The 26,224-nt window shown below is 38.1% G+C and overlaps 1 protein-coding gene across 1 annotated transcript in view; it reads right to left on the reverse strand.

Annotated features, from left to right (window-relative positions):
* The window catches only part of LOC145980739 (uncharacterized), a 31,332-nt gene extending 5,551 nt beyond the window's left edge, over nucleotides 1–25,781 (reverse strand). Inside the window, exon 1 of the mRNA XM_083113801.1 lies at nucleotides 25,534–25,781. Within this exon, the coding sequence (XP_082969927.1) occupies nucleotides 25,534–25,767 (234 nt within the window). The 5' untranslated portion in view covers nucleotides 25,768–25,781. The remainder of the gene's footprint in view (nucleotides 1–25,533) is intronic.
* Between the last annotated feature and the right edge of the window lie 443 nt (nucleotides 25,782–26,224).

The following is a 26,224-nucleotide window of genomic DNA, read 5'->3' on the forward strand; positions in this document are numbered from 1 at the left end:
TTTTTTATATTTAATGTCTCTTTTCTTCCGCTTTAAACTAATCGCGGCGATGATTATAATGATGATTGCATGAAACGACAAGGGGAACCCCACAAATCTTTCTTAGTGCCATCGACATGAGTGTAAGGAAACTTTCAAACCAATGGGACAAGCGACACGGGATGTTCACACTGTCACACTAGTGACACACACTTCCAGACTGTAAAATAGCATTCATTGCACATGAGGGTCCAAACAGCAAACGACACGTTCATATGGCGTATTCGCGTGCTACTTCGTTCGGAAAACTCCTTAAAGGAAGGGTGCTCAGACCGAAGCGACGCGCTACAAGGGTTCCCAACTAAGTGACAAACGACATGGTGCCTTCAGTCTATTAGCAAGCGTTCGCTGCTAATTGTGTGAACAACAGATAGGCGACACGATAAACCGCACATTTCAACAACAGATCTAGGCGACACGATAAGCCACACGTAACATTTCTTGTAATTATGATTTAACTTTCATCTTGGGCTTGTTTTGATGCTAGTCGAGCATTGTTTTCACGACGAATAATATTTTATGAAAATAATTAGATTTTCATTTCAGTCACATGATGTGACTTTTGGCCTTAAATACCTAAAATGTTGTACCTTCATTGTTGGTGGGAATAAGATATGTTGTACAGTCAAATGTTACCTCTGGTGTAAATTTCATTTTGGGATAGCTTTGTCAAACACTGAAACACCTTATTGTCAAATATAGTAATGTCGTTTGAGGAGATAATTGCAGGAGAAATGAAACTAACTCCCTCTGTAGTACAAAAATTTGACGAATTCGATATTGATGAGTTTACCACTCTCTGACCTGTATGTTCGTTGCCATCTTGAAAAAATTGATTGTGAAATTCACCTTAGTAGTGGTATTGACTGTACTACCAGCGCCGGAAAGTATGAACCCCCCTCAAGCAGATTTGGCTATACTTAAAACAAGCTCAACATGCCCATATGAGCTTTTTGCTCAAGTGTGGAATCTTGTCTAATCCAAGATTTTTGTAAAAATGCCCTCATGGATTCCATGAGAAAGTATGAACTCCCTCAGATTGATTTGCCTATACTTATAAAAGGCACTTCTGTGAGATTGTTGTCCATAAATTTGTTAAAAATATGCCCCTCTTGATATTTTTTTTGCCCACACTTAAAACTAGGCCACCCACACACATACACACCCACACCCACCCACACCCACCCACACATATTTACTTCCGGTCCACTTCCGGTCCACTTCCGGTTCACTTCCGGTCCACTTCCGGTCTACTTCCGGTCCACTTCCGGTCCACTTCCGGTCTACTTCCGGTTTAAGTTCAATTGGACACCAGGCCCATATTGCATATCTAGTACTAAGACAACGCAATATGCAGAGACCCTCTAGAATTGCTCTGTGACCCTCTCATTTCTTACATCATAAACATATGATTTTTCACCTATGAGAATAACACTACATATGGTGTCATCAGGTAATGCCTCATGGAATTCACAGATAATTTTAATATTTGTTCTGTCATTCACCACAACTTGTTTCCTTTTTGAAGTGTTGATTACAAACATGGGTCTCTGTGCTTTGAATTCATCTGGAGTGTAATACATATCAGTATTGCCTGTAGTGACCCTTTTGAATGCCGAAAATGCTTCATATAATTTGAGGAAATCATCCTTGGACATGTCTAAATTATAATTTTCTCTAGGAAATACCTCATTTCTGCCATTTTTAAGATATATGTTCTTGATGTTGCAGTTATCAAATTTACTTGAATTTTTTTCCTGATTATTGTGTCTCCCAGTCTGAAACAGTACCACTACAAAATCAGGCATGTCAAATTGAATACTGGAGAATGAATTTGTAGCATCAAACTCATAATAAGAACCAGTGGCAACCTTCTGTACGCATTGATATGTGTAAAATTGCAGAGGAACCTGTGGATTTTTTATTATATCAGCTTTGTGTTTAAGAGCATAACTGGCCTCATATTCAACAACAGGGATTCTTAACTCCATAGTCTGAATAATGCACTTGCCTGCATCTGGTAAGGTATTAGGCAGAGCTTCCCCTGTAGAGTTTAATGTACTGTACCTCATCAAAGCATTATTATCATTTGCAGCTCTTCTAAATGTAATTCTTAAACCACCCTTCCACATAATATCTTTGTAATCTGAGAAGAATCCTGGCAACAGGCGCATGGGAAACAGCACTGTGTGATTTTTAGATAATATTTTCTCACCAGCCTCAAATCCACCTATTTGGTAGTATGAAGCCTCGGTTTTGGATAATTTTAATGTGGCCAAAGCTGTGGAGGTAATGCCGGGATAATCTATTCTGTTTATAACAACGCCATGCTTTCTGATCTCAATTTCAGAGAACAGATGCGGCACAAAATTGTCCACCAATCTTATATTTGAATTTGCCGGATAATCTGTTCCATCCAGCTTTACAACATCAAATTTGATGTATAGATCTGCTCTGTGGGGGTGTATAAAGCCATCCCCTACATCAAGGTCAACCTCAATCTCTGTGTTGGGTTGATTTAAATTTGCAAATGTCCTCCTGTTTGGAGGGAATGATTGTAGCTCATAACTCTCAATATTTTCCATTGTATGTATTTTTATTTAAATATTAATCTCTATGATTGCAGTTGTTGTGGCTCCAGCAAAATCAACTAATTCTTCTTTTTCATTAGTGACCATCAATTCAATATAATCTATTCTATTATGACACACAGGAAAATATAATGTTGGGGATGGATTGTAGATGATGGGCTCCATAAATTCAGAATTAGGTTTGAATGTTGCAATGATGCCAGTTTGTTTGTGAGAGCCTATGCCATTTGATTTGGTGATCATACCCTCAGCCACATTACAGTGAATATTTAGAGTCTCTATGGCTAAGAATTTAGGTATATTAATAGCAGTGTGTTTGATGGCCGCTTCAAGTTTTGTGTTGTTCTCAAAGCCTAACAGCTCTCCTATAGTACCCAGATCCACTGTTTCTGTAGCAGATACAATCTCTACTCTGTGAGTGACAGAATTTTGACTTAACACTACACCTCTGGGTAATTGAGCATTTAGAGTGGACAGATTATATTGCCCTGGAGTGATGACAATTTTTTGATCCCCTACTGCAATTTTGTTGTTGTGGTGTGTAATATTAGGGATCAAGTACATGCCATAAAATGCTCTGAGAGCTATTGTTTTGGGATACACTATGTCATCATGTAATTTGAGTTTCAATATTGAATTTTGGCTGGTGAGATGGAATACCCCCATGATGTTTCAGATACCACAAGGCTTTTTGAAAATTTTCAATTGATGGTTTATTTATTTGAGACATATATCTAAGAACAGATAAACACAAATGTCCGCAATTAACATCTTTGAAATTTTGAACACGGGCATTATTGTAATAAAGATTAGCTGATTTTAAATATTTTATTAAATTTTCAGGTGGAACACCTCCAAATGAATCAAACACAAATGCCTCATTTTTTAAATATTTAAGATAACAGATCCAGTGAGTGCCCTGATTTTTGTACTTATCCAAATTAACAATGCCACACTCTTTGTTGAGTGGTTGTTTTGGCAAAGAATCAGACATGTACACACCCCTAAAATGTTTGATGCCCAGTGGCTTGATTAAAGCTTCAATATCTTGGTTTGTAAGCGGCTCTTGTTTTTTTTAAACTTATTCATGGCTCTCTTAACACCTTTGCCTTTTTTCTCCATGGCCAGGTTATGGAGCCTCTGCTCATCTAATTCTGCCCTATTTTTCTTGGCATCTATTACTGTTTTTGCTATGGCAGCTGATCCCCCAGCCAAGCTCCCCACAGCCCCGAGAGCAGCTAAGATGGCCGGGATAGTAAATATGAATCCCCCTGTATGCAATTTTTTCCTGGATTGTTGTAATTTTTTTAATTGGGGGGTACTAAGCAACAATTTCATACCATGGCCCTTTGCAAGACAAGAGCTTTTTTTCTTGCGCTGCTTTTTGGTCAAAAGGCTATCAATAGTTTTAAGAGATTTGAGACCTGCATAAGGTATTTGATACATAACACCCTTGGCCTTCATTGTAGGTTTATTATATACATATTCACAACCCCCACCCCAGTTTTTGTTTGGTGCTCATAGCTATGGTGGTTCCCAATGCTGATATTCTCTCACTTAAAGAAGCATCTTTGCTTACAAATCTACCAAATGCAGCCTCTTCTAATTTCTTGTCTGCAACATGTCTCTTGTCTAGATCAGAATGTGTGTTGTATGCTATGTCATGGTCTCTACAAGCAGCATCTAGGGGATTAACACCAGGATCACCTCTGTTTAATCTATGATCCAATTTTGTGCCTGGACCACAATACTGATAGCCTGGAATGTGTAGTTCAAATGGCAGCTTGTTTATAATGTCATTAACCAGGCCCCGACCCTCAGAAATATTCCAAAATTTAGGTGGTAGAGTATTAATAATTTTTATGAGATATCCAATCCCCTTAGGGTCATTCACTATAAAATTAGACAATTTTGTGCTTATCATGTCCATAATTCCAACCTTTTCATTGTAAAAATTGTGGTTCCCAGCATTTTCCTCCCCAGCTATCACCAATAACCTATCAACAAGTTTCCTGACATCATCAACCCAGACAAATTCTTTAGGCAGGGTGTTGTATTGTTTGATTCCACTGCCTGTCTTAATTTGTGACCATATGGGCTTGATTAAATTATTGTATTTTGCCCCACTGCTAGACTTGACTCTTTTTTGTGTGGGATCATTGTTCTGGTATAGAGCATCTGATTTTATTAATATTTCTTTGTAATGTTCATAATCTTGATCTGTATAGCTGCCAGGCCTTTTCCGAGTCATCAATTCCCACAACCCAGGTGTGCCGGGATATCTAACAAAAGCACCTTTTTCTCCGAGACGAGATTCTGAATAAACAATCAGATCATCCCCCATAAATGTTACTCTGAAATTGCCAATTCTATGTATGATGCTACCATCAAGCTCTGTGTCAGCATATAAGCCAAACACCTCATCTTTGTTGTCTTTAGGTGTGGTTAAATATTTTTGTGCAAGAAGACCCAATTCAATAGGATCCTGAGTAGCTTCAATTCTTCTAGGAGCAATAGGACTAGGTGTATGAATACTGGAAAGTGGGGTGAATGGATAATCTAATATGTTCCTTGCAGCTACAGGTACAAGCTCCGTGATCAAATTTTGATTTTGCTCTGTAACAGTTTTGATATTCTTACCTAAATCACTAATAGCATCAATTATAGGCTGTTCTGTTTGTTTGTGTTTTTCATAAATTCCCCGGTTCTCTGATTTCCATCCCTTAAATCTTTTTACAAGATAATCTCTTAACTTAAGATCATCAATGATTGGCCTTTTCATGGTTATTTATATATGTTTCAACGTCTAGAAAATCGTTGGTTTTATTTCTGTATTTGCCGCTATTGGGTTTTCTTGTCATATCAATTGTGACAAACCCATAACTGTCCTGGTTCCAGCACCTGCTGCAAAACTTGGAAAAGTCATTGTAGCTCAAGTCCCCACCTACATATTCATCATGTATGTGTTTGAGGTTGGTATGATCTTGATGAAACACACATATAAAATTGCTGTTGTCTCGGATCAGCTGCTTCGGTATTTTAGAAAAAGTCTGTGCCAGGTAGAAGCAATCAATGTTTTTGTGCCGCCCCTGTGTAAAGAAATTTCTAACCTTGTTTTGATTATCCAGTATAATGTCATCAAACACAACAACAGAATTATCGAGACATTCATGGAGTGGCTTAACATCTGGTTCAAAAGTGGCAATATCCAATCCATCATATAGCTTCATCAGCTGCTGATATTTTAATTGTTCCAAGCTCTTAGAGAAGACATACAAGTGCCTGTTTTTCCAGTCTAGCCAGTTGGGTGCCAATAAAAAATTATCAACCATTAGTGTAGTTTTACCACAAGCAGATGGCCCGACAATAAGACATCTAATATTTTCAGGCAGCAATTTTCCATTTCTCTTAATCTGTTGTTCAGGTTCTGGCAGCCTTTTTATAACATCCCAGGTGCTCATATTATTATTTTGTTTGCATCGATCCAGCTGTTTTCCGGATGACCCAGCCATTTGACAAATAATTTGTTGCCTTTTCTGCGGATGATTTTTTCTATAAGATATGTGTCAGGCTGTTTAGTTTTGCTGAGCTCTTGTTCATAGAACCTGCCTTTGAGAATTTCTCCTCGGTGATCTTTTATTATATATGTGTTAAGGGTCCCAGGTTTAACTTGAACCACTGTAAATAATTCAGTGCTCCAGTTTCTTGTAAAGCCTCTTTTGAATAAGTGCTTATATTTGCTGATTCTTACTTGATCACCCACCTTGTATTTGGCTTTTCTTGTTGTTGGCTGGTATCTAGGATAATAAACAGTGCTGATCAATTTTTGCTCATCAGATGAAGTTACTTCAGAGGGTTTCATGTTGATTGTGGAATGGACAGAATTGTTATATTTATGTAGAAGTTCTGGAAGAATATTAATCCATTTATAATTACCTTGGAGGGTAAATTGTTTATACATAAGATTTTTTAAGGTTCTGTTGAATCTCTCTACAATTGAGGCTTTGAGGTCACTGTAACTCGAGTAATGTTTTATTGCCTGGCTTTTAATAAATTGTTGAAACACTGAATTATAAAATTCTTTGCCATTATCTGTTTACAAATAGCGCGGTGATCTTCCACTCTGATTGATGATTGTTCTGATGGCTTCTGTAACACATTTTCCAGTCTTGGATTTGAGTGGCACAGCCCAGGCAAATTTTGAAAATGTATCTATTACAGTAAGTAGATACTTGTAGCCCTTGTTGATTTTGTCTAAGTTTTTCAACTGTCCACTTGACAACTCAATCAAGTCGCTCTGCCATAAATCATCTATGCCCTTTGTGACTACTGGCAGTCTCTTAAAATTATGTCTGGCCTGTCTGTGTAATTCATCAACAATAATTTTTCTAGACATAATATGTAAACAAGAATATTGCAACTATGGGGTGTTCAGCAGCTGATACTACAGGATTTTCTAAATATAATTTGTCTCCTATTTGTATTTTAAATTCCAAAGTGCCATCATCTTCAGTATAGGCTGTTTCTAATGTATTGGGGTCTGTAAAATCCTCTAACTCTACACTGGTGATTTTCACTTTGTTCTCAGCATTTGTTATTGATAAGGTGGGATAGTGGTGTGCCTGTGGTTGAAGCCAATATTTGATCTTGATTGGTCTCAGTGTGCCCCCAACAAAAAACTGGTAATAAAATTGTGCAGGGGACAGCATATATATTTTGCCACCTGGTGTAAATGGTGAATCATATTCTTTGTTGGGGATGCTGTACAATTCAAGAATTACTGTATGTTTTGGATTCTCGATTATGCCTGTTATTTCCTTTTCTGCTGTAAGCAATCTGCTTGTTACAGATTCAAGGTGCTCATTGATGGTCCTAACAACATCATCATGGCCTGGCTTGATTTTTATGTCCACAATAAGTTTCTTGTATTGTTGCACAATCTCTTGAAGCTGGGTGGCAAAAACAGACAGAGCATTTGCTTGATTGGATTCCATGGTTCCTAGCTGTTGCTTGATATTAGCTACAATTTGTTGCAAATTTTCAACAACTGCCAATTTTGAATTTTGAGCAGTAAGATCATGGACCTGTCTTCTGATATCCTCAAACAGGGCATGCAGTTCATTAATATGTTGATTGGTTGGTAGAGTGGCCACTGTCTGAGTGAGATGTTTGATCTCTGCTTGGATATTCTTGATATCTTCTGATTTCAATATCCTATTCACTGCTCTCTTAATATTTTTAAGTTCCTGTGATGTGGGAAGATTTGATACTGTATTTTGCAAAAATTCAAGTGCCAATTTTACATTGTTTAATTCAGAAGCATCAGCCACATTTTGCATAGCATTTTGGAGCAGGGCTATATCTGCCTGAGTGGGTGTTGATTGTTGTAAAATTTCAAGTTTTGTTTGGATATCATCGATCAAGTGATGAAAATGAGATAGCTCAGATTCAGTGTTGAGGTTTTCAAGCTTTGTGATTTGGTGCTGGACACTGACAAGTGTGTCTACAATACCGGGCAGGCGAGATTCTAGTACATTTGCCAAATCATTTTGCACTGCTGCTATGGTACCTTCAAGATGGGTTATGGTACTTTGAATTTTTCCAAAATCTTCATATGTTTCAAGTTGCAGCTTAATATTTGCTACACTCCGAGTTATTGCATTCAAAGCATCAGAAGATGGCAAGTTGTTCATAAAATTTTCAAGTGTCTCAATTTTTTCTTTAACCTCGGCTATGGCATTGTGCAGAGGATCCAGATTAGGTATCTGGAGGGATTGAATCTGTTCTTTTAGAGTGGAAATCACTAGATCAAAATCTTCTTGTGATTTTATGCTTTTGACAATTGTTTGGAGCTGTGTCTGGACATTATTTATCTGCTCTTCCAATTGTTGTTTCAATTGCTCAGAGTTGGTAGCCTGGGTCTTAAATTTGGCTTGAAGAGCTGCTACAGCTTCTTCTAAACTTTGAAAATTATCTAATGTTGCCAGGTCAGTATATTTCTGAAGCAACAATTTGAGTTCGGAATCAATTTTAAGAAGAGGGTCCATGCATTGTGATTGCAAATTTGTAATTTCTAATTGAAGACTGGCATTGAGTGTGGTTTGTAAAGCTTGTAAATCACTTCTTAATTTCTTGACTCTGACATCAAGCATCAGAATCTCATCACTGTGATCTTCATGTCTTGTATGGCCAAATATATCATTAGGCATTTTTGTTTTAGTGGTTATTTATTATAGAGTATCTGATTCTTAATTCTATAAAAAAGGGTATAAGCTTGTCATAAGATCCAGGGACCTCAATATATAAGCAGTCACCAGCAGAAACAGTATATACAGTGCCAGAAATCATGTTTGAGTGCTTAATTCTATAAATATTTCTCCCTATTGAAATCTTGACATCACCCTTAGGGGTTGTTATAAATTGCAATTGCCCACCTACAGGTAATTGCTAATGATTTAAATTATTGTTAAATATGTACAATGTTTTGCCTGTTTCATCATCAACATCTGTAAGTATGCTGTTCAGATGAATAATTAAGAAACCACTCAGTTTAGACAGCATATCAGAAGAGGCTTGTGGTGTTGGCAGCTCCATAATAGCCTGTTTTTTGAACCCAAATAAGTTCATAGGCATGTTTATTTATTTCAAATCATGCTCTGTAATTGGGCATTGATTCCCATTTTTCAAATCACAATGACCCCATGGTAGAGTATGTATGCCACATGATAAAATGCATCTCTTATCATCATGTGGGTCCAGGGCCACTTTTCTTACAATATTTGTAGTCAACAAGTGATCCTCACTCTGAATTCTGGATTCTGATGTTTTGATTAAATTCTGGGATTTGAGGCAATTTTTATAATCTTCAAATTCAAGATCTTTGTCTACAGTCACTCTGCCAATGCCCTTGGCCTTTTTGGCAGCAACACCACTACATGTTTTAAAAGTATACATCTTGGCACTTAACCCAGCAAATTCCACAATAACATCACCAAGTGTCTCATCTTTTAACTTGCCAAGCACCTTTTTGTTGTGGTGGTATTGAATCCTTGTATGTTCACTGGTATCAAAGTATTGAAACAATTCAGGCTGTAACATATCTTGATAAACATCTTCTGTTTTAATATCAAGAATAAAACTATCCGTATCCATGTACATCAATTTTATACGATCCTTATAAAAAGGTTTCAACACATCATAATACAATGTTAACATACGTAATTTGGACGATTCCAATATCGCAGCCCCTTCATAAATAGGTTTATCAAACTTAATCTTTGTTTTCTTCATGTTGAAAAGTGCCATGTGCTCATCATAAATTCTTCTGTAATTGAAATTAGGCTTTGCAACCAATTTTTTGCTCAGGCTGGGGTCAGTAATTATTTTAACATCGGTATGTTTTCTGACATTTTCAATAGTTTTGCCATACACTGAATTCACCATCAATTTAAACAAGCCCTTATCAAATTGGCTCTTTGCAGATGTTCGAAGCTCTGTATTTTTATCAATGTATGGTTTCAACCATTCTGAGTGCCTGAACCTCAAGACTTTGCCAACTTTGGTCACTTGGACACCATGTTTCATCAGGAACTGGAGGTTTTTGTAATATGTGACATATCCCTGTTTCGGCTCCAGAGTCATCATGAGCTTCTTCTGTTTAGAGCCAGGTGAGCACTGAACCTCGGGAATTGGGGGCAGATCAGAAAATTTCTTGTGCAAATGATCAGGAATTATCAGATCAACCTCTAAGAAGAGGCCATATTCACTGTCATCAAAATTCTTAAGATCCTCAATATTCAAATCTTCAACCCATTCAAGCCCTGCATATGGCAGTTTTTGCATCATAGCATGACCATAGAGGCTGTTTGCATCTACATACGTTATATAATTTGATGGCCGTGCTGGATCATAATCAGGCATATATTTGTTATTTGCTCTGGCATATCTCTGGGAACATTGCACCATCCCTCCTCTTATACATTTCTCCATAAACAGATACATATCTTGATCTTGGATGAGATCCAATTGCTTTTTGGTGTTCAAAAACGTTGCGGCCCATGCTAGGCCCGGAGCACTGTAAAAATACACTGGGTCCAGTTTATAATTTTGCATAGAAGATTTTCTGAATGCCTGCAGTATATCAGCTAAGAGGGTTACATCAAGTTTCAAATATGCCTTGTGATAATCACCAAATGTCTGGCAATTTAAATTGTTCCACATCAACTGAGCATGGTGATAATCTTCATCAGTGATTCCAGATCCTCTGATTTTGCTGTAAAACTCTTCTTGTGGTGGCAGGGAACACTCATCAAATTTAGAAAAATCTGTAACATAGTCATATGGATATACACCCTTCCGCCTAATTAATTTCAGGTCCTGATTTGGAAACAATGCACGTGTGATTTTGAATTGATCATCAGATAATTGATTTGCCAGTGTAGCCAGGCTAGCCGATAAAATTCTGTAAGAATCAAGAAATCTTATGTGAATAGGAACACCATTAACTTTAATTATCTTGCTAATAGATATATATTTTTCATCATTTTCAGCTAAAATATTTAAATTCTGCTTGTCAAACCCCTCGTACCTGATCAGATGATGGAAATCATAATTGGATGCTCCATGGCAAAATATGGGGACAAATCTTGGTCTCTTGATCTTAATATTACAGCTATTACACAGGGCCATTAAGAATTTACCATCTGTATGAGAATGGTGTTTCACCTTGATATTTGTATCTGAAAATTCAGAATCACATACCGGGCATTTTTCTGCATTGTTGAAATCTTCAATCTGCTTCTCTGTTAAAGGCAACATAGGCTTTGATTTTAATAAGATGTTAGATGCTATGTCACGGCACTCATTTTCTATTCTATGTGCAAATATTTTGATGGCATTTGGTCCCATGTATAAGTGTGGCTCACTAGCTACACCATCCCGTATAACTATATAACAAAAACTGGAAGGTTCATGTAGCTGGTATGGTGTAATTGAAGATTCTTCAGGATCTGGATTGCAGAATGCAAGAGGTTTGAGGTTCGATTCAAAATCACAGACAATATATGCTGGGTGTTCCAACAAGGCTTCAAACTTTTTGAATTTGCAATTTTCACTTGGATTAGGCATCACCATATGAACAGGTTTATGATTCCCACAGTATTTCAGATGCTCAATTAACTTGTTTTTGGCAATTTCTGCACTCTCTTCCCGAACCCCCTTCACCATTTTTTGACCATAAAATACAGTTAAACATCTTCTGCACAATTTGAATATTGTATGAGTTTTGTCTAGTTGTGTTCTGACTAAAGCTTCAAGATTTTTTATCAGAGTATAATGATATGTGCCATCCTCTTCAATTAAGAGCAGATCAATCGGAACAGCAGATTCATCATCAAGTGTACTGATTCTGAGAGGATCTATCAAGCAATTGCCAGTGGAACAAGTAAATACATTAATAGATAATTGTTTGCCATTAATATCCCGGGCCTTTTTTTCAAATTTATCAATATTCTGAACAGACATTGGATATTCCAAACCCTCCATTGCATCGTCAAAATCATGTTCATGTTGTTTGTAATAAGTTATTCTCTGAGGATCCCTTGAAACTGGATACAAAGCAGCTAATATACACCACAAAAAGCATTTCTCATCATTATTTTTTATATTAACCACGGCTTGTTTGTTTTTAATATTGGCAGGTAATGGCAGATATGTAGATCCTTGTAATGGGCTGAATTCAGAAATATTAACATATAACTTGTGTGATGAACCGCATAGGCTCCATCCGGACTCTTTTGCAGCAAATTCAGAGTGTTTAATATTTAATTGATTTATCAAGCTGCTCATTATTGTGTCTGAATTTGTATTTGAATATACAGGTACAGTTTCTGTTATGTGGGGCTGTGTAAATTTTGTGCCATTTGGTTTCTTATATTGTGCAAACAATTTAAGGGACAGTTTATAAGAGCCATTTTGTACATTAAGAATTGCCTGCAGATCAGAATTTATACTGTTCAAAAAATTCTTAATGTCACATCTTGGCTCTGATACAAACCGGTAATCCCTAAGTTGGGCATTAAAACTGCTATGGATAGGTGCATAGCGTGGCTGCTTTGCCGGTCTAGCATTAACAGATGTTTCATGCTTTCTTTTCAGAGCAGATGTAGATGGTTGTGAGGGCAATGTTGATGACTGTGCAGAGCAAGTATCTTTATGTGTATATGTGAAGTATTGCATGCTGTATTTTCTATTGCATTTGGGGCAAATTTTTGTGGGAGTTCTGTATTTGTCTGGGTCACAAATCTTTTGGTGCTTAGCCCAATTGGGGCTGGATATATTCTTATTGCATTGATTACAATATTTTTGACTTGGCATTTTTGTTGTTGTTTATTATATACAATTTCCTGGGGTTCAAATCAAAACTCTATGCTGGATAAAAATATCAGTTGGGTTCAACACTGTACTGTGTGTGTGTGTGTGTGTGTGTGTGTATGTGTGTATACACTTAATATTTTTGGCTTTGGTATTTATATACAATTTCCTGGGGTTCAAATCAAAACTCTATGCTGGATAAAAATATCAGTTGGGTTCAACACTGTACTGTGTGTGTGTGTGTGTGTGTGTGTATGTGTGTATACACTTAATATTTTTGGCTTTGGTATTTATATACAATTTCTTAGGATTCAAATCAAAATTCTATGCTGGATAAAAATATCAGTTGGGTTCAACACTGTACTTTGTATGTGTGTGTGTGTGTGTGTATGTGTATGTGTATGTTATGACGGTTTGTAGTCATAATTTCCTTGGTGATGAAACGTGAGCCAGCTGCAGTAATATTCCGATGGTTGGAAAACTAACCTAACCTGTAAAGATTGCTTGTCCGTGCTGTGATTGCATACGTAACTCGGAGAAATTCCCGAGAGAGGGCAGCTGCTTACGGGGATAAATTGAGCTGGAAGCCAAAGTTACAAATTTAATCGCTAGAGATCGCTCTTTGTGTTAATTTAAAAAAGGAACAAATACTAGTTGAATTAGTATTAAACATTATTAAACTTTGTGTAGAAATTTCAGTTTATTCATTAGAAACTTAACTACCATCAAATATTTATTATTAAATTCGCGTGAATATTTTTTAATCTAATTGTCGCTCGATGAGGGACATTCTGACTAATCAGTTAAAAACAGTAGTGTTCGGAAACTGGGAGGCGGAAGTGATAAAAAAGGAAAAGGGGACATCAAATATCTAATATTCTAATAATAAGGTTTTAAAGATTGGATATAAGTATTTGTTAATTATGCCTTAACACACACGCACGCACTCCTGTCGTAGTTAGAAACCTGTGGATGTTAAAGTGATTTAAGTGTGAACGTGTGATAGTGTTTGGTCATCAGGTGTTCGGAAACTGCGTCAGGCGTGGAGGAAACAATGAACACACTCAAAAAATGGAGGTAAAAGTGGTTGGTCGACCAAAAAACGACGCAACAGAATTGGGTTTTTTGGCACGGTAATGATCGAAAAAGGAGATCGAAAAAGTACTCGTGACCATCAAAATGGGAATCCAGATGGATTGTGGTGTTTTAAGCAGTGAGTAACGACTGCAAGGACTGTGAAAGGTGACAGAGGAGAGTCCGCCCACGAGGTAAGGCCTTTGTTTTTCCAAGTGCAACGACGATCGAAAAGAGGAATCGACGTCGGGTGAAATTACTTTCATGTTGGTCGCGACGAAAGAATATAAAATAAACGCCACGTACAATTACTAATTATAGTACTAACTGTCAATCGTGTCATTCACGATACTGGTTCGCATTATTAAGTTCAGATCCAGACGTGCATGCGGCTCAACGGAAGCCGCCATATTGACCAGAGAAAGGATATCCTTTGTTGAGGAAATTCACTTCAAGTAGATTGAAATTAAACTACGTATAAAATGTTCCGCAGTGAGTAACTGAAGAATCGGAACAGAAATCAGCATTATTTTGTTCGTACGTTAAAGTGACGTCACGCATGCATTTCTTCGCGTTGTTCGAGCACGAGCAATTGGCACCAAAGCTGTTGGGTTAGGGTAATGTCTAGTGCACGGACAGTTCAGATATAAATAGCTATTAAAAGGAACAATTGACTTTGGATATATATATTGTAACCCACTTTCACGTGATATGAGGTCATTTGGTAATTTTCAGTTTGTGTGTGTATTGTGTAGTTAAGCTAGGTGCACCAGCTGGTCGATCAGAACATAAAAAATATGTTTGACATTTTAATATAACTTCAGTCTATTTATGAAAAAGAGGTACCTCAGGTGTTCTTTTTTTTTATGTCATTAGTACGTTAAAATTAACGTCATAGTTGTCAAGTCGAGAATTAATTACACGAAAATTGTTTATTCGTTATCAAAAGTCTGTCACTTAAAATAATTGCAACATTTGGTGTAAACTCGCATTCGTCACTAATGTGAATAAAGTATTGAACGTTCCTGTGAGTTAGATTTCACCCAGATACACATGAATGATGTCTAGTTTGTAAGTAGTGAATGTTTACTAACTATGAAACCTTTCTCAGGTGAGAGAGATGTCAGAATGTTTGTCTGGCATTAGGGACAGGTATACTGCGTGATATGGATCTTGTTATAATTCGTAAACCAAAGGTGTGTTGGTGAATTGACATATTCACGTCTTGCCACAAATTGATTTCTTAGATGTGCCAAGCATAACACAGGGAAAGGGCGCGAGTGCCAAGTAAAGGATTTTTAGTAACTACTTTGCGTTACTGCTTAATACAGGATGTTTTCCTTCAGATTGGCTAATTTCTGAATTTCTTATTTTTCATTTTAAATCAGAGTCAATTTGAAACTTGGTTGTACTATTTCTTTTTAGCAAGGATTGACTTATTGAGACCAAACAATTGTCGCCGGCGCGACCGTACGGTAATTCTATGATGTGAGAGGGAATTGATAGTGAGAAAGTTAAGTGGTTGGAATCTTGGATGTGGTAGATGTGGATGTGATAAGTAACCTCACAGAATAGATAGGCTTAGGCAACCCCGCTCAAGCGGACCGTATCATAAGATTATGAGACTCAGTTTGTTGAGTTCACATAGTCTTGCTTGCTGGAGGGATAGTTAATTTCAGGGTGGAATTTGAGGGAATTTTGAACTCTACGAATTCTTGCTTTCATTGTTAAAATGGGTACGGAAGAAGGTCCGGTGACTTTAGAGTCACTTTTGGCGTTCATGAAACTTAGTGAGCAGAAGTCAAAGGAAAATAATGATCAGCTGAAAACTGAGTTGACAAGCAGGTTTGCCAAAACTGCGGAGACGGTTAGGGCCGAGCTTAATATTCTCAATGGAGAATTAAAAGCGGACATAGCTGAGCTTCAGAGAAGCACAAATGAGAATGTTGCAGAACTTAGGCAAAGGGGGGAAGATCTACGATTAAGTCTGTCTCAATATAGGGTTGAATGTATGACGAGAGCTGAAGCCGTGGAGAGAAAATATGATGTTTTGTCGGACAAGCTAGAATCTGAAGTGCAAGGGGTGTATAAGGTGGTGGAACAGTTGAAAGTAGATCAGGTGGAACAGATTAGGAATTGGGGGAGCGATTGGAGATAAAAGTGCAGGAGTGTACAGATGTGAAGAAGAGTGGGTTGGTACGAGAAGGTTCGGATCGACAGATACCACTAGATGTTCGTGTTAAGGAGGTGAATTCCATAAAAATGGAAGACTCTTCTCTTGGCTTTGTTGATTTTGAGGGCCAATCTCATTTGGAGGGGGAAGTAGTTTCGTCAAGTATCTTGTCAACATTGAAAGCGTTGGAGACAACAATGTCTACCTTGGTAAATGCAATGTCTAAATGGGAAGTTAAGCCGAATGTGGGTGGTAACAGTAGTCAGAAGAAGGGAATAATAGTTGGTGATAATAGGGAATCGTTTCAGGAAAATGTTGTGGGTCATAAGAGGGGTAGGGCAGATAAAGCCACTTCTACGGAAAGCTCATGGTCGGATGGTTTTCTGGGCTCACATAAGAGAGTAAAAAATGTACGTTCTAGAACATCTAGTGCAGGTTCTTCAGACGAGATTGGAAAGATATCCTTAAGGGATGAGGGTTGCAAAAAGAAGGGCTATCTTAAAACAAGACACAAGAGAAATAAATGTAGGTATACAAAAGAGCAAGATTCTAAGGAGAGTCTAGGTCAGGGAGATAAGGTGGGTTTGAAAGAGGACCAAAAGGTCAGCTCTCACCATTCAAAGGTGTTAACGGTTAAGCCACAGGATCTTTTGAAATTTCCTAAATTTGATGGGTTAATCACTGATGTGACACCTACCGAGTTCATAGAGAAGGTTGAAGAGCTTCTGGAACTGTATGGGATAGATGAACCTGCTTACCTCCAATATGTACCTAAACTATTAACGGAAAGTGCTAAATTATGGTATAATAATAGAAAGTTAGAATTAGACACTTACGTCTCATTCAAAGCGGAGTTCATAGCTCATTATGAGAGCTCTCGTTGGCGGAGTTCGTGCCTAGCCAAAATATTGAACTCACCGTATGTTAGGTCTTCGGATGATACAGTGCTGCATTTTTTCTCTAAAAACTTTAAGTTATTGAGATCAATACAGCCAAAAGCTAAGGAATCGCATATTATTGCTCAAGTGGGTACCTTGTTACCATACCGATTGCGAGAGCATTTTGTCATGCAAGATGTGAGCACGTTTTCTGATGCAATCCACGTGATTGAAAATTTTGAATCATTGAAGGAAGTAGGGTCAAAGAGGGAGCTCACTCTTGGTCAAAAACCAAAAACCTTCAAAGGAGGGATAAATAAGGTATCGTTGTCTGTCCCAGGTTTGGAGAAGTCGCCTCCAAGCGAGAATAATGACTCGAAGGGGACATCGAACAAAAACGATAGCAATAACAGGTTACGCTTTAGTCCAAGAAGCTTCAGACGATCGCGAAATAAAGGGCATTCTTCGGATGGTACAAGTTCGGGAAATGGCGAACAACTCATGCCGTAGGGGGTGACATGAGTTGGTTTAGGAATGATCCTCCTGTTAACCAGGTCTCTGTGACGGATAAGGCTAGTCTCGGTGAGAGTGGAAAATCCTTTAAACCGGTTCTGGAAGGTAAACAGTTACTAGGGGACAGTTTGATGGTCAGGTTGGCAGAAAAATTTGGGGGCTATCATGTGAATTTTGAAAATGGTGGTGTGAGGAGGATAGGGTTGTCAGTGAGTGGACAGACGAGCGAGCAACTAAATGAACGACTTAAAACATGTACGAAGTTAGCTGACTCTGTCGTGGCAATGATAGGCACTAACGATGTCATGAAGTTTATGTCTGTGGATAAAATTAAACGTGATCTTACTGAGACGTTAAATTTACTTAAGGCCAGAACTAAAGAAATCCATTGGATCACTTTACCTGCTATACCGCGGACAATGCTAGTTGATTCAACGTATGGTAGAATAAGGTGGGAACAAGTGAATAAACATATTCTTTCATTCCATAATGGGGATTCAGTAAAGGTCTACGATATTACACATATATTCTTTGATGAAAAGGGGAACATTAAAATGGAATTATTTGAGGAATTCCTTGGAAATCCCTCTAAAGGAAGAGTCGATAAGGTTCATTGGAATAGGGAAGGAATGATCAGGGTCTTGGCTTATCTTAAGCAAAAGGGAGTCTTTTCGGGGCTAGGTCATTTCGTATCTAATCAAGGAAATTCAAACTACGGAACTAGAACTGCTAAGAGAGAAGGTGTGACCAACAGTAACAGTGGCCAACATCCTTCGGGAAACTGGGCAGGAACTCTTACCAGCAAGCAGGGGGTGAGAGGAAATTGAATAATCCTGCTATTTATTATGTAAATATTATGAATGAATTTAGTGAAGAAGATTGGGGGGAATCAGTTGGTGTAGGAGTACCCATGAATACAAATTTTAATAACAGGGCTTCTGCGATGGTGGAGGTTCAAATATTTGATCAAAAGTATAAGGCCTTGTGTGATACAGGCGCCGAGGTCAGCGTCTTGGCATTTGACGTTTGGAAAGGGATATCTTCCGTGATATCCAGGCCAAGGCTAGAATCTTCGCGTAACATAAAATTGGTGGATTATACAGGTTCTAAATCAAAGGTGGTAGAAGGTATCACGCAAATGAAGATTGATCTAGGGGGATATAATCTTTATGTCCAGTTTTTAGTTGTCAAGAAGTTAAATGTAGATTTGATTTTGGGTCTTGATGTAATTTACAATCTTCAAGGGGAGTTAAATTTTGATCGAAATGCGTTTTTCTATAATACGCCTAACGGTCGTGTTTTTCAAAGGTTTATGCCTTTAGAGCAAGTGGATCTCCCACTGGGGGATATAAGTGTAGGGGAACTGACAATTGAACCAGAGATGGGTGAAAATAGGGCGATTGATTTTGCGCAAAAATTGGATCACGATTGTTGTCTAAATGAACATGAAAAGACTCTGATCACAAACGTGTTAAAAAATTACATGGTCATGTTTTCAGACAAGCCAGGGCTATGTACCGAATATACACATAAAATGGAACTAGATACGGATCAGCCGGTTGTGGCAAAAAACTACCCCATACCCATGGCATATCGCGAAAAGGTTAGGGACCAACTTCGACGAATGTTGGATTGGGATGTAATAGAGTTATCCGATTCAGAGTACCATTCTCCGCTTCTGGTGGTTCCGAAATCGAATGGGGATATCCGGTTGTGCGTAGATTTGAAAAAATTAAATCAACATGTAAGACTCAAACAATTGGCTCCTTTGAAAGTAGATGAGTTGCTATCGTCTTTTCAAGATTGTACGTTTCTAACATCTCTAGACATGGGCAAGGCATATTGGCAAGTTCCGTTGGACGTAAATAGTCGGAAATATACAGCGTTTTCCTTTGAGGGAGTTCTGTATCAATTTAAGCGGGTCGTCTTTGGATCCATCAATGGTACAGCAGTCTTTGTAGATGTTATGAATCGAATTTTAGGACCATATTCTGATTTTGTGGTAGTATATGTCGACGACATCATCGTGAAGTCAAGGGACTTTGAGTCACATTTGGAACATGTGCGATTAGTTCTAGACAGATTGCATAAGGCTGGCTTCACTTTGAAGATCGACAAATGCAAGTTCGTAGTTCAGGAGTTGAAATTCCTTGGACACCTAGTCAGTACGCGAGGGTATAAGAAGGATCCTACGTACGTTGAGAGCGTGCTTAGTTTGAGTAGGCCGACGAATTTAAAGCAATTACAGAGAGTTTTGGGTTGTTTTAATTGGTTGTCTAAGTATATACAAAACTTCGCCTCGACGGCCAGTCCACTTTATGAGTTGTTGAAGCAAAAAACTAAATGGAGGTGGACTGAAGGAGCTGAAGAAGCATTTGAAAAACTAAAGGTCTTAGTAGCACAGAATGTGACTCTAAATTATCCTGATTTTAACAAAATGTTATATATCCAAACCGACGCGTCTCTAATTGTCGTAGGTGGATATTGTTATCAATTAGAGGAAGGAGATGTTAAACCGCTGGGGTTTGTGAGCCGATTGCTCAGACCTTTTGAAAAAACGTACACCTCCACAGAAATAGAGGTACTAGCAATATTGTACACGATTAGTAAATTTGCCACTTATCTTAAAGGTAGAAAGTTTGTTATTGTTACGGATCACAAATCGCTTACATGGCTCGAATCTGCTCATTCGTGGAATGCGAGGCTAACTCGTTGGTTCCTGCAAATCCAGCAGTACTCCTTCGAAGTCAAATATTGTAAGGGATCCGATAACATATTAGCTGACATCCTCAGTCGAAACTTTCCCAACATGCCAGATTCATGTTATTTGATTAACGCTGTTACAGCTATGAATTTAGATCAGAAACTATTTTCAGTTGAGGAGTTGATTATTTCCCAATCGAACGATGTTGCGCTCAGGGAAATAATTGATCACTTAAAGGGGAAGAAAGGTGAAGGAAGTTCTAGGTCTAGATTATGGGATCAGATTTATTGTCTACATAATGAGGTGCTGGTTATCAGAGATTTTCATGTCGCATCCAAGATTCGTGTCTGCGTGCCGGTGAGTTTGATTGGTACAGTTTTGTTTCATTATCACGACACTCTGGGACATTTTGGGGCAGCTAAGACTCTAACCAGTATATATCAGTCTTTATTCTGGAAAGGAATGAAGTCGGATGTGAAATCCTACGTCAAAGATTGTGAAGTCTGTCTACGAACTAAACCTAATAAACACCCCTCCAGATTTGTAGCCAGGATACATGTCTCGGATCGGCCGGGGGAAGATTTGTTTGTAGATTTGCAAGGGCCGTTCGCATCTGGACCAAAAGAGAAAGATTCCTGTTCACAATTTTAGATTCTGCTTCTCGGTATCTTGTGGCGTATCCCGTAGTTAACAGCAATGCAAAAACAATAATAAACAAGATAGTAAACAGTTATTTTGTTCATTTGGGGGTCCCGAATCGCATCTTTTCAGACAATGGGCCTCAATTCAAATCGAAACTCTTTCGAGACACCATGAAATCTTGGGGGGTTGCAATTGTATATATTCCGGTATATCATCCCAGCACAAATATGGTTGAACGGTATCATGCCGAATTGAATAGGCTGATGCGAGTTTTATGTTCAGACAATCATGCCAAGTGGCCGGAAAAGGTATCACAAGCTCTGTTTCTTCTAAACGGTTCCATTTCCTCACAAACTGGGTATTCCCCAGAGGAATTAAGATTGAACTTGAACAAGAGCTTGATGGCTGTGGCATTGAAAGATCTGTTTCAGGATGACATTCCGTGGGATAAAAAATTAATCATGGCAAATCTTGCTAGCATTGGCAAACGGAGAGATAAACTCCAGAAACTTAATCAGAAAGGGATTAATCATTCTAAAATTGCCAGAGGGGATCTTGTTTTCATAAGGAATCATGCTCTCGGTAATTTGGGTAATAAAGTAATAAGAAAATATTGTGATTTGTTTCTGGGTCCTTATTTGTGTGTTGATAACAGTCAAGATTCAACATTGACATTGGTAGATTGTGTTACCGGCGAGAGAGTTGAAAACCAATCTGTGGAGAACTGCAAGCTGTGGAAATGCACACAGAAAAAGCAAATGCAATGGATCACAAAAATGTTAAATTCGGGTTATATCAAAGATGATCAGGTTAATCCTAACTTGACAGACTCTCACAGGCTTAGAGGTTCTGTGGGAAGTGAGGCAAAATGAGGGGCGAAGCGGCGGGAATTCAGATCTCTCAACTAACTCTTGTGGGCCAAGTGAAATCTTTACCGCGGCGGATATGAAAATCAAGTAGGAAAGATTACGCGGCGGTCTGGCACAGAGTTAGATGACCTGTCACCTCGCTTCTTGGTTCTTCAGTAGTCTCTAAAGTCGTTAGTCAGACAAGCATTTGGGATCTCTCTCTCTTTGGAGGTGAGACTAATGTGAACTGTGTTGTAATAAAATGTTGTAAATAGTGTACAGAATATGAGTGTATGTCTATACTTAGGTAAAGAGAAAATTATTTATTTGTAATATGTGATGTGGAAGCTGTGTTGGGATAGAGTTAGAGGGTGCAATGGGTTTGGCCCATGTTGAGCGCCATTTATGACGGTTTGTAGTCATAATTTCCTTGGTGATGAAACGTGAGCCAGCTGCAGTAATATTCCGATGGTTGGAAAACTAACCTAACCTGTAAAGATTGCTTGTCCGTGCTGTGATTGCATACGTAACTCGGAGAAATTCCCGAGAGAGGGCAGCTGCTTACGGGAATAAATTGAGCTGGAAGCCAAAGTTACAAATTTAATCGCTAGAGATCGCTCTTTGTGTTAATTTAAAAAAGGAACAAATACTAGTTGAATTAGTATTAAACATTATTAAACTTTGTGTAGAAATTTCAGTTTATTCATTAGAAACTTAACTACCATCAAATATTTATTATTAAATTCGCGTGAATATTTTTTAATCTAATTGTCGCTCGATGAGGGACATTCTGACTAATCAGTTAAAAACAGTAGTGTTCGGAAACTGGGAGGCGGAAGTGATAAAAAAGGAAAAGGGGACATCAAATATCTAATATTCTAATAATAAGGTTTTAAAGATTGGATATAAGTATTTGTTAATTATGCCTTAACACACACGCACGCACTCCTGTCGTAGTTAGAAACCTGTGGATGTTAAAGTGATTTAAGTGTGAACGTGTGATAGTGTTTGGTCATCAGGTGTTCGGAAACTGCGTCAGGCGTGGAGGAAACAATGAACACACTCAAAAAATGGAGGTAAAAGTGGTTGGTCGACCAAAAAACGACGCAACAGAATTGGGTTTTTTGGCACGGTAATGATCGAAAAAGGAGATCGAAAAAGTACTCGTGACCATCAAAATGGGAATCCAGATGGATTGTGGTGTTTTAAGCAGTGAGTAACGACTGCAAGGACTGTGAAAGGTGACAGAGGAGAGTCCGCCCACGAGGTAAGGCCTTTGTTTTTCCAAGTGCAACGACGATCGAAAAGAGGAATCGACGTCGGGTGAAATTACTTTCATGTTGGTCGCGACGAAAGAATATAAAATAAACGCCACGTACAATTACTAATTATAGTACTAACTGTCAATCGTGTCATTCACGATACTGGTTCGCATTATTAAGTTCAAATCCAGACGTGCATGCGGCTCAACGGAAGCCGCCATATTGACCAGAGAAAGGATATCCTTTGTTGAGGAAATTCACTTCAAGTAGATTGAAATTAAACTAATAAAATGTTCCGCAGTGAGTAACTGAAGAATCGGAACAGAAATCAGCATTATTTTGTTCGTACGTTAAAGTGACGTCACGCATGCATTTCTTCGCGTTGTTCGAGCACGAGCAATTGGCACCAAAGCTGTTGGGTTAGGGTAATGTCTAGTGCACGGACAGTTCAGATATAAATAGCTATTAAAAGGAACAATTGACTTTGGATATATATATTGTAACCCACTTTCACGTGATATGAGGTCATTTGGTAATTTTCAGTTTGTGTGTGTATTGTGTAGTTAAGCTAGGTGCACCAGCTGGTCGATCAGAACATAAAAAATATGTTTGACATTTTAATATAACTTCAGTCTATTTATGAAAAAGAGGTACCTCAGGTGTTCTTTCTTTTGATGTCATTAGTACGTTAAAATTAACGTCATAGTTGTCAAGTCGAGAATTAATTACACGAAAATTGTTTATTCGTTATCAAAAGTCTGTCACTTAAAATAATTGCAACATTTGGTGTAAACTCGCATTCGTCACTAATGTGAATAAAGTATTGAACGTTCCTGTGAGTTAGATTTCACCCAGATACACATGAATGATGTCTAGTTTGTAAGTAGTGAATGTTTACTAACTATGAAACCTTTCTCAGGTGAGAGAGATGTCAGAATGTTTGTCTGGCATTAGGGACAGGTATACTGCGTGATATGGATCTTGTTATAATTCGTAAACCAAAGGTGTGTTGGTGAATTGACATATTCACGTCTTGCCACAAATTGATTTCTTAGATGTGTCAAGCATAACACAGGGAAAGGGCGCGAGTGCCAAGTAAAGGATTTTTAGTAACTACTTTGCGTTACTGCTTAATACAGGATGTTTTCCTTCAGATTGGCTAATTTCTGAATTTCTTATTTTTCATTTTAAATCAGAGTCAATTTGAAACTTGGTTGTACTATTTCTTTTTAGCAAGGATTGACTTATTGAGACCAAACAATTGTCGCCGGCGCGACCGTACGGTAATTCTATGATGTGAGAGGGAATTGATAGTGAGAAAGTTAAGTGGTTGGAATCTTGGATGTGGTAGATGTGGATGTGATAAGTAACCTCACAGAATAGATAGGCTTAGGCAACCCCGCTCAAGCGGACCGTATCATAATGTGTATGTGTGTATAAACTTAAAATTTTTGGCTTTGGTATTTATATACAATTTCTTGGGATTCAAATCAAAATTCTATGCTGGATAAAAAAAAGCAGAAATAGGCCACAACTTGGCCACAAGTGGACCGGAAGTAGGCAAACCGGAAGTAGACCGGAAGTGGACCGGAAGTGGACCGGAAGTAGACCGGAAGTGGACCGGAAGTGGACCGGAAGTGAACCGGAAGTGGACCGGAAGTGGACCGGAAGTAAATATGTGTGGGTGGGTGTGGGTGGGTGTGGGCGTGAATGTGTGTGGGTGGCCTAGTTTTAAGTGTGGGCAAAAAAAATATCAAGAGGGGCATATTTTTAACAAATTTATGGACAACAATCTCACAGAAGTGCCTTTTATAAGTATAGGCAAATCAATCTGAGGGGGTTCATACTTTCTCATGGAATCCATGAGGGCATTTTTACAAAAATCTTGGATTAGACAAGATTCCACACTTGAGCAAAAAGCTCATATAGGCATGTTGAGCTTGTTTTAAGTATAGCCAAATCTGCTTGAGGGGGGTTCATACTTTCCGGCGCTGGTAGTACAGTCAATACCTCTACTCACCTTGAAAATTATAAAGAATAATATATCGAAAACGGTGACATGTACACAAAAAGAAAACATAAGCAAAATGATAGAAGAGAAAATTTGATTAATTAGGATTTATGTTTGGTAGAGCTACAATAAATCTTAATTGAATTGGAAATCTCCAATTATTTACTTTAATTTTTAGAATTAGCGTAAAGTTGGTTTCTGGCACAAACAACAGCAAATATGTAGCAAACTATGTAATTTACGTCATAAAGACACTGGACCAAATTGATAGCTCATGATTTCCTCTAGAAAATGGTTTTTGTTTCGTGCCTAAAGCATAAATTTGACATTTTCTTACCCTGCAATGAAAGAGTTTTGCTTTTATTTGTAATTAAAAACCGTCAGGTTCAGTTGCCGCACCCTGTATTATTGTTAACATCAAGCTTACCTCATCTATCACGATCCTATGTGAAGAAAAATCTGGACAAACAAAATCTTCAGCATCTTTGTCTGTGGTGACGTTACTCACGGATCTCTCGAACAGGTTATGAACAGAGTCCGTCCGTCCATCAAACAGTTCGTGGATATTGTCGTCCACGATCCTGTTGACCAAAATCTTCCGGGCATGAGTCCCATCGCAAAACAAGAAGAGAAAACACGCAATGCACTGAAATAGAATCATGATACAAACCAGGTTCAACCAGAACTCGTTATGGTAAAAAATAACATCTCTCATACGAGCGTTCCTTATCCTTCCACACATGCTGATCTATGGTTTTAATCTAGCCATACGGACCAGGAAACAACCCCACTTCCTATACGATAGTTTCTGCAATAAGGAAAATCTATTTTTAAAAAAAGATTACACTACTTTAATTGGCACGTGCAAATTTTACGCGTGGTGCATTGTTTCCAAAGGTCCATTCCAGTTGCATAGTAGCTAATGTTGTTAGCTTGTAATAAATTGATCCTTGGTTTGATCTCCTGTTCTGCATTCAAATTACCACTGTGGCGCTAGCGTCTTTATAAATATGATCATAGGCGTAACTTAGTGGGAGCAAGGGGTGGCACTTGCTCCCCAAAATTTTCAGGCTACTTAATGTAAAAGATAATGATACTTTTGTTAACCTCTTGCGACC

This window comes from Lepisma saccharinum, chromosome 28, assembly GCF_977018435.1.
Source record: "Lepisma saccharinum chromosome 28, izLepSacc3.1, whole genome shotgun sequence".
Lineage (NCBI taxonomy): Eukaryota > Metazoa > Arthropoda > Insecta > Zygentoma > Lepismatidae > Lepisma > Lepisma saccharinum.